At 41.8% G+C, this 13,362-nt stretch overlaps 1 protein-coding gene across 8 annotated transcripts in view; it reads left to right on the forward strand.

Annotated features, from left to right (window-relative positions):
- The window catches only part of col13a1 (collagen, type XIII, alpha 1), a 29,725-nt gene that overhangs the window by 13,590 nt on the left and 2,773 nt on the right, over window positions 1–13,362 (forward strand). For 5 of the 8 annotated variants that reach the window (XM_087802049.1, XM_087802050.1, XM_087802051.1 and 2 more), the window contains exons 16-35: window positions 237–272; window positions 2,127–2,162; window positions 2,238–2,300; window positions 2,634–2,711; window positions 2,785–2,811; window positions 2,892–2,927; window positions 3,018–3,074; window positions 3,154–3,177; window positions 3,245–3,298; window positions 3,597–3,641; window positions 3,758–3,892; window positions 4,575–4,646; window positions 4,819–4,860; window positions 4,931–4,972; window positions 5,374–5,487; window positions 6,977–7,012; window positions 7,643–7,696; window positions 8,734–8,787; window positions 9,135–9,170; window positions 12,927–13,013. In XM_087802049.1, the coding sequence (XP_087658175.1) occupies window positions 237–272; window positions 2,127–2,162; window positions 2,238–2,300; window positions 2,634–2,711; window positions 2,785–2,811; window positions 2,892–2,927; window positions 3,018–3,074; window positions 3,154–3,177; window positions 3,245–3,298; window positions 3,597–3,641; window positions 3,758–3,892; window positions 4,575–4,646; window positions 4,819–4,860; window positions 4,931–4,972; window positions 5,374–5,487; window positions 6,977–7,012; window positions 7,643–7,696; window positions 8,734–8,787; window positions 9,135–9,170; window positions 12,927–13,013 (1,128 nt within the window). The remainder of the gene's footprint in view (window positions 1–236; window positions 273–2,126; window positions 2,163–2,237; window positions 2,301–2,633; window positions 2,712–2,784; window positions 2,812–2,891; window positions 2,928–3,017; window positions 3,075–3,153; window positions 3,178–3,244; window positions 3,299–3,596; window positions 3,642–3,757; window positions 3,893–4,574; window positions 4,647–4,818; window positions 4,861–4,930; window positions 4,973–5,373; window positions 5,488–6,976; window positions 7,013–7,642; window positions 7,697–8,733; window positions 8,788–9,134; window positions 9,171–12,926; window positions 13,014–13,362) is intronic. The other 3 variants (XM_087802054.1, XM_087802055.1, XM_087802057.1) reach the window with 3 other exon arrangements.

The raw sequence follows: 13,362 nt of genomic DNA on the forward strand, positions 1-13,362 counted from the left end.
TAATACTGTTTGAATATTAGTCAAGTGTGGGATGATACTGCTCCGCTTTACTTGACCAGATAATACAACATTTGGTGAAGATCTAACTACAGATCTGGACTCTTATTTTCTAGCATAAATTCTTCTTTTCCATCAACTGGAATAACTATAATTTACAACTTCTAATTTACATCCAATGACCTTTGCTATTATTGTGATCGTGAACCAGTTCTCATTTCATGTTTGATTTGTTACAGGGAGATCGAGGAGATGTTGGTCCTGAAGGTCTCAAGGTATTTAACATCATTTTTATTTACACTGACAAAGAAATAGACTCAAACCACTAATGGTTCCAATAAATGTATACCTTTATTATTATGTGTTCTACTCGTGCTCTGTGCCAAAATCCTCAAACAATCCATGCATTGGACACGAGTGGGGGAACACCAGTTCATCCAGTGATCTCCACAAAGGGGACTTGAAGCTTTGAACTTGAGCTTTTAGCGTCTAGTACCAGTTAAATGAGAGTTTGGAAACCTCTGAAATAACACGCTGACTGGCTAACTTTTCTTCTCAGAGCCTTTCCCACACTACTGCCAGGACTGCATGATAATAGTTGCAGTGTAGTGTGTGTTTTTTCCATTTAGCTGTGAGAAGAGCGGATGGATGGAGTAGGGAAGGAAAAATGAGGAAGGAAGAACTTCAAGGGCAGTGGTGCGCACAGGAAACAGAGGGTTTCTTTAATGGTCTTACGGCAGTGAGAGAGTACTTCAGCAGACCAATCCTTCAGACTGAGGTTACACATGATCAAGCAGCTCCATGAACCACCACACATTTCCTCTTCTAATTAGCATTATGTTCGTGGCATTGTTGACTCGATCTAAGTGCTTCCACAACAATAACTTCTGCACCACCTGGGAGCTTAATCCAGAGGATAATCATTTTTGAGAATTGTGGTCTATGTTTTTTACAGTGTTAATTTATATAGTTTTGAATGATCTACCTCTGCAGTCACTCTGGTGTGGGAGGCGCTGGATTGTGATTCCTCCAACACTCCACTATCTTAGAGAAACAGGAGAGTCAACATATCAGTCTGAGAGGCAGGTCTCGTTAATGTCAGGTGCATGGCCAACTTCAGGAACCTCAGATCCTGCCTTTTCAACAGGGGATTGAGGAGATTTTAAATTCCTTTATCTAAGCTATCAAACGGGGGTTTGAATCTCTCTGAACCAGACTGTAAGCCAAGTGTCTTATTGAATCCATTGCCAGCAAATTTTGACTAAAGCACATGCCTCTTGAAACCTGTTGTGTTGCATTTTATAAACAGTTGGGTTTGTAATAGATATGGACATAACTTTTTGGTGGAAAAAGGTCTTACCTTGAGTAAGACATTTTTACAAAAAAAAAGTTGGAGGTTTCTGGGGAGGGCAACCTTTTTCATCAACTTGAACTTAAGTTAACCAAATGAATGGATGAATATTCATTATGATATTGGTTAATGGTACTCATCTCTGCTTAAGAAAGACTTTGTGACTTCATTACGATCTTAAACTACTAAACAGATCGTCTAGTTCTGACCCATTTTCTATTCTTGCGAGGAATGTTTAGTTGAATTGATATTCATGTGGATCCATCAAAGATATGATCACAGAGCAGCAGGTGGTAGGAACATACCATATTGATAGTTTATAAATATTAGTATAAATGTCAGTAGTATATAGTTTACCAAACCTGACAGCCATTCGTTGACTGATCGTGCAAAGCTGATCCAGGAAATCTTCTCCTAAGATTGCTCAAAACGTTGACGGTTCCAAGACACCCTAAAGCCTGAAAACTGGTCGCACATATAAGCTTCCACATGTGTCCTCGCACATGAGAGTTAATGTTGGCCCAGCGTCCATTTCCGTATTTTGAAAGGCTTGTTTTATTTAAAGCTTGACTTCATTCAAACATTTATTGTCGTTTGGTAGTCCTCCCGAGTGAAGGCCTGTGGAGACTCTTCTAGCTTTAAAAATCCCTAATAAACCAGGTTGTAGTTTTTAGTACTACAGTTTTTTATTTCTCTGCATAATATCAAAAGAAGGACGCATTCTGTCATTGTCCTGTTCTTGTATTTCCTTTTGACCGTTAACTTCTGGCTGTTGTAGGGAGAACCAGGTTTCCCAGGTGTGCCTGGCTTGAAGGTAAAGTCAGTGCTCATCAGAGTGTAGATATTACACTACTTGACAGTTAATAACTGTTTTCCTCCCACCTCAAAGGGTCAGAGTGGCTCCTCAGGTATCCCTGGCACCCCAGGTATCCCTGGCAAGAGGGGCTACAGGGTAGGCCCGGCATGTCATCGACATCCTCACTGCCTGGTTGTGCAATCTCATTGGATGTTTGGGACATAAGATTTTAATTCCATCCGTGTTTGTGCAACTCACCAACATGTGCTTCAATGGAGATAAACACCACATTTAAGATGATCTCAAGAGGGTTGGGCATGTTTTCGTAGAGTGACTGATTCTATCACAGACGTGACTGGGGTTTGCAGGTATCAAGTCTGTCCTTGGAATAATTTTTGGGATTTTTTCGTAATGAGTTGCATCCTGGTGAAGTGGTCCGTGAAGACCTTTTAAGTGTTTTTTAAGTGAGGTTTTTCTTTTCTGTTCCAGGGCGAGTCCAGTTTTTCAGCCATTGGGATTAAAGGAGAACCAGGGTCACCAGGACCAGTGGGTTTGGCAGGACCCAAGGTAAGGTTCAGGAATTTGACGGATTATTAATATCAAGGTGTAACAAACAGTAACCAATCTTCTCCACTTTAAGGGGGACAAAGGTGACCAGGGAGGCAAGGTGGGTGTGAACACATTTGGAGCTTAATAATGTCAAGAACTACGTAGAAAAATATGGCAACTTTTACCTCTACTTTGAAGGGGGGTGTTGGCCCTGAAGGCGCAGCCGGACCGAGAGTGAGTCTGAGAAAACCTGTTTCATACTGACATGAATACATAAACTGCCTAAAGGTTTCTCTGTTAACACGTGTGTGATTTTATTACAAGGGACCCCCAGGTCCGACCGGTGAACCAGGGAGGTCTGAAATCAACAACAATGAAAATGTGAGTATCTTAAGTTTGTCTTCCTGGATGCAGAACTACTCCGACAGCTAATTCTTCGTCTCCATTTCCTGTCTTACAGGATATTCGCAACATCCCGCTGATGGTAAGTCAAGTGGAGATCGTCACAGAAAAATCGTATGAAATGCTAATTTTGCTTCACTTTTTTCAAGGGTCCCCCAGGGTTACCTGGACCACCAGGTACTCCAGGACTTGGTGGTACAAAGGTAGGTAGACATTTTCTGCAGCAACGAGAAGTTATTGACCAGTTTAAGATGTTGCTTAACCAAGCAGACATCCATGCCTAAACTACATAACCAAGAACCACTTGAAGGGACAACCTTTTTGGTGTTGAGGCCCAGAGTGTTCTGACCTCTGACCTGTATCTGCCAAAAGACTCAACACTTTTGATAGAACGTTAGTGTTGGAGGTTACTTCGGGTGTGGATTAAGTCATGTAGGGCGACTACAATGAAGTGTACACACGTTAAATACGTCTTAAGATGCTGACAATGTCTGTTCTCAGGGTGAAGTTGGACTACCTGGTCCTCCAGGAATAGATGGGGATAAGGTAAGTCATTGGAGCACGTCTGTAATCAATGTTCATATTGATGGAATCTACTTTTTTGGAATGAATAATACAATTAGGGCGGTGACTACTTGAGCAGAAATTACTTTTTTTTTCAGGGACCCAGAGGAAAGACGGGTGAGCCTGGCCCTGCCGGCCCACCAGGACCCGAGGGACCCAGAGGACAGGGTGGTATCATGGGCTACCAAGGACCCAAAGGAGACAAGGGCGATATGGGCCCATCTGGATCACCTGTGAGTACCACACACACACACACACACACAAACACACACACCACATCACAGCACGGCCTGCAGCACTTAGGCTCGCACATCTGCCGGACGAGAGATCTCGTGCTTCGGTCGCCTTTTATTAAGCGATTAGGACTTTCCCACATCAAAGAGACCTCGGATGATGGATGATACCTGTTTGAAATTCAAATGAGGTTTTGCCTCTTACACAGATTAATACTTTGACGTGACTGTGAGATCATGCAGAATTCGGCAAAGATTTATTCTATGCTTCTTTTTTTTTCGTGCAACTTCGTGTTCCCGTCATCTAGTAACAGAGTTACTCTGACATTTTGGGGGAAAACAAGAATGATGGCTGTCCAGAAACAACTTGTCACTAACATTGATAAGTTTAGACTGGAAGAATTGCTCTAAATTTTCATACAAATGTGGGTATAAACAGTGCAGATACACCTTGTTTAAAATATTAAGTACAAAGTAAATACCATTTAAAAAAAATATTAATACTAATTTCATATAAATAAAATAGGGTTTGGCCCTGTGTTGTATTTAAACCTCCTGCTGACTGTCGTGTGTCTGCACGTGTTTGCTGCATTCGTTATCGTTTCAATTTGAAGTCATTGGACACTGAATTGGACCAACCAGACAGCACCTTGTTCACCCTCTTCCCTTCCTTGTTCTGTAGGGTTTAGATGGCCCTACTGGTGAAAAGGGGGCCACAGGGACCCCTGGCCCAATTGGATTACCTGGCACGATGGTACGAGAAGTTGTTCTGAGGCTGAGGGGTTCTGGAGTGTTTGCTCGGCTTTAGTGATCCGTCAAAAAAACTCGTTCACCCCCCGCTGATTATGTTACCATTGATCGTGTAGAGCGTCACCTCACTTGAGTGACACAATAATATTCAACTCTGTGTCTCAATGTCTTATCAGGGCTCGAAAGGTGAAGCCGGGGCAGGAGCGAGGTCGGAGGTGGTGAGTGTTTTCTTGACCACAGCATCAGAACGAGTGCGGTGAACTGATGCTTTAGTGTTTGTGTGCTCAGATCTATGGACCTCCAGGACCGCCCGGACCTGTCGGACCAGCAGTGAGTTCTTAAGCTACCATTTGTAATCTTATAACAGAGAAGATTATGACAAGTGATAACACAACAGTAACTGCGGGGACTAGATTACAGTTTAGAGGGAAACTTAGGGGGTTTCCAGAGGGTTAGGGTAAAGGTTAGGGTTAGTGTTAGGATTAGCCTTGATATCTACAATTTTGTGTAGCAAAAATCCATTAAAAAATGGTCTGTAAAACAGTATTAAGAGCTGTCGAAGTACAGAGGAGGTGCTAAAAATGTCTTCATTGTGTAGCAGATTAAGAGTTTTTGTAATCATATTGGGACTTTGCTTGTCGTAGTTGGTGCAGTTATTTATGGCAGATTCTTGCATATTCAGTTCTGTTCAGTCAGAAGTAATTCCAACCATTTTTTTTACCATTGTTTAGGGATCACAAGGACTTTCTGGCCCAAAGGGAGAGCCTGGCATAGGCGTGAGAGGAGAGAAGGGGGCGTCAGGTCAACGAGGTGACAAAGGCGACAGAGGCCATCTTGGACTGCCTGTAAGTTGTTTTTTATATTTGATATATTTTTATGGTAGCGAAGTCAAACAATACATCTTCTGATAGAGCAGAGCTGTGATGGAAGTTTGAACTGAAGCAACATTATAAGACTCAGCCTAAAAGTTCTGCACCGACCGGCTTCATGAAAAATAAAGGCGTCTCTTCTACATTTATATTATCAGGGAACGACATGTGTTTACGGCTAATATCGTTCCCTATCAAACAAACCCTGCAGTTGATGGTGGGAATGTTTATCATCGGCCATTTTTGTAGTCCATCTTGATAGGTGTTCATATTGTAACCTTTAACTAAGTGTAACTTGTAACTGTTTTCTTATGTGAAGCTTCTCGATGAGTCTGACGGTTTGATTTGAAAAGAACGAACACAATAGGTCACCTTTAGAAACATGTCGCAGGTGCTCTTGAATCCCATCAGAACAGTGCATGCTAACAGGGGCTGACACTGAATTAAAATGACTTCAGAGTCACTCCAGCGTCGGTGGAACGCTGAAGTGTAACAGCTGCTGTCTCAGAATAAAATCGCTCAAGTATCCTACCAGCTCTGTTTGTGCTGCCGTTGCCATGTCGCTGAGTGTGATTCTAATATCAAGCGTCACGATTCTCATTCAAGCTATTAACACGGAGTGATTTAACACAAGTTCTCAAGTCAATGTCGACCGTAGATTAACATTCATCTTGCACTGAATTAAGTCAACGGCCTTTTGATGAGCGTCAGCTGCCGTAAGCCTGGGTGATCCATCGCCGTCTCCCGGGAACCATAGCCCAGGACGGTGTTTTCCTCTGATGTAATTAACCCAACACTGAAGTTTTGGTGCTTCTCTTAATGTATATAAAGTCAATGTTTAGCAAATTTTTAACGTACAGACGACAGTTAAAAGTATGATGTACGTGAAAATCAATTGTCTATCGTGTTTTAACACCCATTGTCAGTAACTTGGAAAAACAAATCTATGGATAATAGTCTGTGACACATGAAGTGACACATGAACCAGCCAACCACGAGGGGAAGACAATTCAATAGATTTCCAAAAAATATATATCTTAAACTCTATACCAACATTTTACAAACCAATACTGCTGCGACTAAAAACTGTAACTTAACATAAACACATTATATTTACAGACTGACCTCAGACAAACAAACAAACACACATACATGATGTGTAAGATGTATTTTTCTTAACAAAGACTGGACTTCTGTCAGTTCACTTCCACCCGTGGTGCTGGTTCAGTGACAACTTGAAGTGCACGGCTCATAGATTTGAAGCGTTGGTCCTCACATGACCAGCAGAGGGAGTTACTGAGAATCACTGTCACTCATCCTCACCTGTTACCATCTTGAAAGTGTTGTTGAAGTCACCTGAGTCACAGCTTCACTTACACACCACCTCCCTATCCCACCCACCTTCTTCCTCCCCCCCCCCACCCCCATCACCTCTTGCTCTCTAACTGTGTACAACACTATACAGGGGGCTCATGGGTTAGACGGCAGACCGGGTCCTGTGGTGAGTGCTGCAATGTCATTCCGGTTCCCAACTCCCCCGACCCTTCCTTCCACCGCCTGCTGTCTGCTCGGCCTGTCTGCTTGCTTTCCATGAATGTCTCCTCTTGTTCCACTTGAGTTCTGTAAGGACCAGATTTTTTCAGGAATGGATGTTGTGGATCCAAATGGCACGAATGGTGAACATCACAAAGTTATAGCGACAAAACGTGTCAAAGAGTGTAATTCTGCAGATGGTTTGATGTGATAAGACCTTCTTTAGTCATATTGATTCGATTGATTCAGTTACTCTTCGTGTCATTGGATCTCCAACGTTCCTCCTGAAATCCCATTGAAGATCTTAAGAGCGACACTCAGCATGTCTCTATGATTGCTCTGCATGTTACAGTCCTGTGCAGCGTTCGTACCGAAGATCCTTCTTTCCGTCCACGTTGTTACTTGGACAGAGAACTGCAGCTGTCGATTCTGTTTGTACATCAGTGATGGAAGTAGATCCACGGGCTCTCTGTGTGTCATTTGTCGATCAGATCCGTTGTGTTTGACTCGGCAATGACCACTCGAAGCTCGTGGATGTCCTTCATGTTGTCCCGTCGTCAGTGTCAGATCTCTGACACTTGTGTTCCCCACGCTCAAGGGTCTGATGGGACCAGCAGGTGTACCAGGACCAGCAGGACCAAAAGGAGAAAGAGTGAGTTTGTGTGAACCTCTGTGTTTGTATGTGATGCAGTGGCCCTCAGAGGGGCCGCCCCCCGACCTGGCTGTTCTTTTTATTCCTTTATCTTTCTATGTTTTATTCATGAAAAATATTGACATTGATTTATTATTTTTAGTAGTATTATACTTTATTTGCATTGATAAAACGCCGAAAAAAGAACAGAAGAAACGAGGTCTCTGCATATGATTTCGGGGCGCTGGAAAAGCGACCCTGGTTGTTGAAATACATAATTAACAACAACAATTAACTTTTGAGCATAGTCAATAAGTTGGTTAGCTCAAATGGTATCGCACACTTTTTTTTAAACTTCGAGGACGCAGGGTTTCACATGCAAACACATTTGTTCATTTTAATGTAGCGACTGGAGCTCAGTTGTCTCCGTCTTCATCTTCGTCCAAAAAGACACTTAAAAACATTCAGATACCTTCATACAGCTCGTCTGTGACGTCCCTCTTGGATTGAGGCTTCCAGTCTACTGTCCACAAGGGAAGCGTTTTTTACCTGGAGTACTTCCTGTCGGTGGAGGTTGTTGGCCTGGCAACGCCCTCTCAAAACAAGCGTAAAATATAGACTTGTTTGAGTTTTTCCGTAACCATCCCTCTTATCGAGGCTCCAATACAAGTGGGACGTTACAGACAAGCAGTACCGAGGCATTTGGAAGTTTTTTTGGACTAACATGAAGACGAAGACAACTGAGCTCCAGTCGCTAGATTAAAATGAATTTTTAAAAATTGGCTAAATCTCAAAAAAGGAACAGATTACTCTGAAAATAATCCTAACCTTTAGTCGACATGAGGGTGAGTAGAAAATGAATTTTGAGTGAACTATCACTTAAGTATCTCAAACTCAAAGATTGGAGATTATTTTAACTTTTCCCAAGCCATGCCCTGGCTTTCTTAACCTGATTCTCTATCTTTATGGTTTGGTTGTTCCACGAATGAAAGGTTGGGTAGAACATGCTACAGTTCTAGGTTAAATCCCCAAATGATAAACCTGTCTTTTGTCTGCAGGGTGAAAAGGGAGATCCTGGATTGCCAGGACCAATTGGCCCTCAAGGCATCATAGTAAGTCTGAAAGAATGTTGTGCGCTGAATGTTCAGGAGTAGACTTCAGTTGTGTGATCACATGTTGTCAACCAAGATGTCCTGGTACCAGTGGATCAAAGTGTATGAAGAAGCCATCAGGTCCAACAAATGCTTGGGAAACATGAAAAACATGAAGCACTAAATCTGTGACTTCGGGGGAAGTTTGCATCTAAGATGTTCCAGTTGCTACAGAGGAAGTTCACCTCAGCCATTATATATTTCCAAAGCACATCCACTTGAGACAATGACGGGGACAAGCAATTGATGATGAGGATGTTATACATCAGGTGAGACAGGAAACTGATCTTTGCTCCTTATCTTTGCAGGGTTTAGTAGGACCACAAGGATTCAAAGGGAATCGGGTAAGACAGCTTCCAACTTTTACTGAAGAAATGCTTATTATGACCTTGATGATGCTTCAAACCACACACACACACACACACACACACACACACACACACACACACACACACACACACACACACACACACACACACACACACACACACACACACACACACACACACACACACACTCACACAGACATAGGAATCACTTTTTTAATATGTCTTAAACAAGTAGATCCAGTAGATAAACATGCACAAAGTACCATCAGGAGATTTTAAGAGACACTGACAAACAAACATCATGGAGTCTTTGTCACGTTATGTCGTCCATCCTCACAGAACTTTCACTCAGGTCCAGTGTTGACGCAGTGTTGGTGATGTCCTTCCTCTAAAAGAAAAATCTATTTTCCTTCCCCTTAACACACGTTTAATATTTCCACTCCCATCGTTCACGTTTCATCAGCTCTTTCAACACTTCCACCTGAAGCGCTCGTACCACCAGAGAACCTCAAACAAAAAAACCCCCACAATTGGCCGTTGGTTCAGCTGGAAGTGTTGAGGACAAAGCTATGGGATAGTGTTGGTGTTTTTTTATTCTTTGTCCTATCTTCCTTTGTTTCCGCAGGTCTTCCTATCCCCTTTTCCTTCCCTCCACCTTGCCCCATGGCTCATTTTGTCGCTGGGGTCGCCCTCTCTCCTTCTCACAAACTTTGGCCTCCTCTTCCTCCTGCATTCTAATGTAGTCCTGGGTTAATATTCCTCTTCTTACACCTCACACCCTGATCTACCCCTTCCTTCCTAACTGCACATCTTGTCTAACACCTTCTGTGTAGTCCCTTGCACCCCTTGATCCACCGAGACCGGCAGTGTTCTCCTCCTTCTGTCCATAAACTGCATGTAGAAGATCTCACTTTCATTGGCTTTGTTGACCTGAGCAGCAGGTACTGTCCTCCTAGAGCAGACCTCCCTCCTGTCTGGACTTGGGTTTATCCTCAGTCAATAAATAAACATAGATCAACTCAGGAAGTTCATCATTCTTGTCGTTGTGTGAAGTTAAGACTAGAGACGAAACAGTGTTAATATAACAGTCCAAAGATAAATCAAAGTGCATTAAAGCTCTATCTTAGACAGATAGAACTCAATAAAGTTCTGTCTGTCTATCTACCCCAAGTCGGGAGTTAAACAAAAACTCAGGGGGGCTTAAAAACCGAGAGAGCGGCGATTAGAAGAAAAAAACACACGCTGGATAAAACGACAAAAGGTAGGCTCAGGAACAAGGAGGACAAAAATACTAAGAAAGAATGTGATCTGCAGAGAGACTGGAGGACGTACAAACCAGGGAGTGACGATTAGAATCTGGCGCCTGTTGCTGCAGGAGAGGTTTACTTTAAACTGTGAGAGCAACAGGCAACTAAGAACTGAGGGAGCAGAAAATACATTAAATACAAGTTTCAAAATAAAATCAAGAGACAAGACATGACATGTTGTGCATTCATGAATGAGCTGTGTTTGGCTAAAAAGCTGTCCAGGGTGTCCCCCACCTTTACCAACAAACATAATATAAAGCTTTTCTATTCTATTCTATTCTATTCTATTAACAAACATAATATAAAGCTTTTCTATTCTATTCTATTCATGAGAAAATGAATGGATGTATATTTAATTATAGTGCTGCTAGTATAAAATGATCTTCACAGCTTAGCATTAGCATTGTTTTGTTACTTGCAATGATCTAACTGTTAGCTGTAGAATCTTGGGTAATTATTGTCTTCATGGAGGTGCTGACGGGGTCATGAAGTAATGATGAAGGTCTACAGATCTGACCCCCCAAAAGATGTCTTCTCACTCCGACATGTTGTCCAATAGATAGTTGTAATCATCGGCCGGTCATATATATATGGTCCACAGTTTTCTGCTGTTCATGTTAACTTAATATTCCGCTACATTTATGCAGTAACTCCAAACATCTTGTTCTTACTCGTGGACAGCACAGTGACAGAAGCTGGAGAACACTGCTGACATAAGTCACATTCTGAGAACGATTTCACCCTTTTTTTTAACCTCATCCATTCTGAGTGAGCAGGTTTTCTCTCTGACATATTACTGTGATACTGAGAAATACTTCAAACCACTACTGACAAGAAAACACTTAAAGAGCAACTAATGTGTTTATTTAAGTCTCTCTTAAGTGTATTGACATTAGAAAATGATCTTAAGCTCCGCCCACCGAAAACACTTTTATTTTCTGGAGATGAAATCTTGTTGACCATAGCCACACCCACTCTGCTGTGATTGGTCAAGCTAGAAGTTTCAGGTTCACCGCTTGTCTTCAATCCATGAAAGTCTCCATCTCCAAGGGACTCATTGTATAAACAAAGCAGGGTTTGATTACAGCTGGCTGGAGGAGGAGTGAAGCCATTATTACGTCATAATGGACTCTCGTAACCTCTCATTCGCCCATATTTCAGTTATAACTAAGCTATAGGTCAAGTAACATCGTCTTCATGTTTATAAAAACAGAACAACATGGTATGAATTAAATTACTGTAACAAGTAAATAAACAATCAAATATAGTTTAATAAAAACAAAGACTTTGCCAAGAACTTCATTTTTTAATTTACAAAATATTAATTATTTACAGGAAAATATACGGACAACAAAGTACAACGGAATGTTTTCAGCCAAATTAATTAGCAACGAACTGAACAAACTTTTTTAAAATGAATTACCTTTTCTATTAATAGCTTAAATGTGCAGTTGTTTAGAACATAAATGCAGATTTTAAAATGAACACACAATTGTTCCATTGAGACAACAAGATCGCTGCAAAAATAGAAATAAAGACAGCAAAATTAACATAAATATCTTCTCTTCGGGCATAGAAACGAGCTATAGACACGATTACAATGTTTGTTTCTGGCTCCCTCTCTGGTAGAACAGTGTAACTGCAAGCTGCCACCAATTGACATTGTTTACTTGAATTGTTTATTTGAATTTAGAAATCTACTTTGTAGTTTTTGTTCAAAGGCATGAAAAATATCAGAAGGTATTTCAAGTTCTACCACAGAGTTAAGAACGCGTGTTAGTGTAAATATGGAAAATAGTTCAATATTATTATATCACTTTCTTCAGGTGAACATGCAGGTGATTTCTTCTTAAGTTATACAGTTCAAATAAAATTAATACTTCTTTTTTTTAAAGTGTATTTTACTGATTTTTCTAAGTCAGAAACTCACAGCTATGCAACTGAAACTGTTGGAAATATAACTTACTTTTAAAAACGTTCAACAGAAATTCAGACACTAGATCAACGAGATTAACATAACGTCGAAGTGGTTCTAGGATTAGTTATTTTTTGGCACAGCTAGTTATGTTAACTTAACTGACCTGTTGCCGACCTGCACCCATCGCTGTCACCAAAACCTCATTATGGGTGATTAGCGCCCTCTATTGGACGAATTAAATAAAAGAAAATCTACCTCTAAAGTACAATAAAGTTGTTTTTTTTTTTTTAGATGTGTAAAATTCCAAAACATATTTTCTAACTCGACACCAGTAGGAACACCTGCTCACCTGCACTCACCCCCTCACGTGCCGCTCACTCACCCCCTCTTCTTAATTCACCCGTTCACGCGTAGATCTGAAGCTAAACAACTGTTCTCGGGGAAATGCTTTGAGTAAACGATGGTTTAGAGACTCGCACACATCAGATATTTCTTCATGTGTGGCTGACGGAGGTCTCAAGTGTGTTAACACGCTGTTGTTTGCAGGGAGAGAGGGGCAAGAAAGGCAACAGGGGGGCCAAAGGGGATAAGGGAGACCAAGGAGCACCTGGATTAGATGCCCCCTGCCCGTTGGTATGTTGGTGGTCCGATGCACAGCCCAGAGTCATAGGGAAGCTGCTTCCTGCTGGCTCTGATACTCTCCTAATAATCCTCAAGGAAGGTCCAGCGAAGTGACCAGAACCTTCCTTGAGGAACTTTTTTTCCTTCTAGGTACCAGTCCGACATGAACCCTGTTACGTCCCCCATGTTTTGCCAAAATTCCTCAAGATTCGACTTAAACTCTTCATCCATCGTGGTGGTCGTCGGGTTCCTGTCGGGCTGTTGGGGGGTCGCCTGCATGTTGAGGCGACCCCTGGCAACAGGAAGTCCGCGTACGACAGGTGGAGCACCAGAACACGCCCGGGTTTTAAAACGGCTGATT

Source organism: Callionymus lyra, chromosome 11 (assembly GCF_982586985.1).
Source record: "Callionymus lyra chromosome 11, fCalLyr1.hap1.1, whole genome shotgun sequence".
In the NCBI taxonomy this organism is placed as follows: Eukaryota; Metazoa; Chordata; class Actinopteri; order Syngnathiformes; family Callionymidae; genus Callionymus; species Callionymus lyra.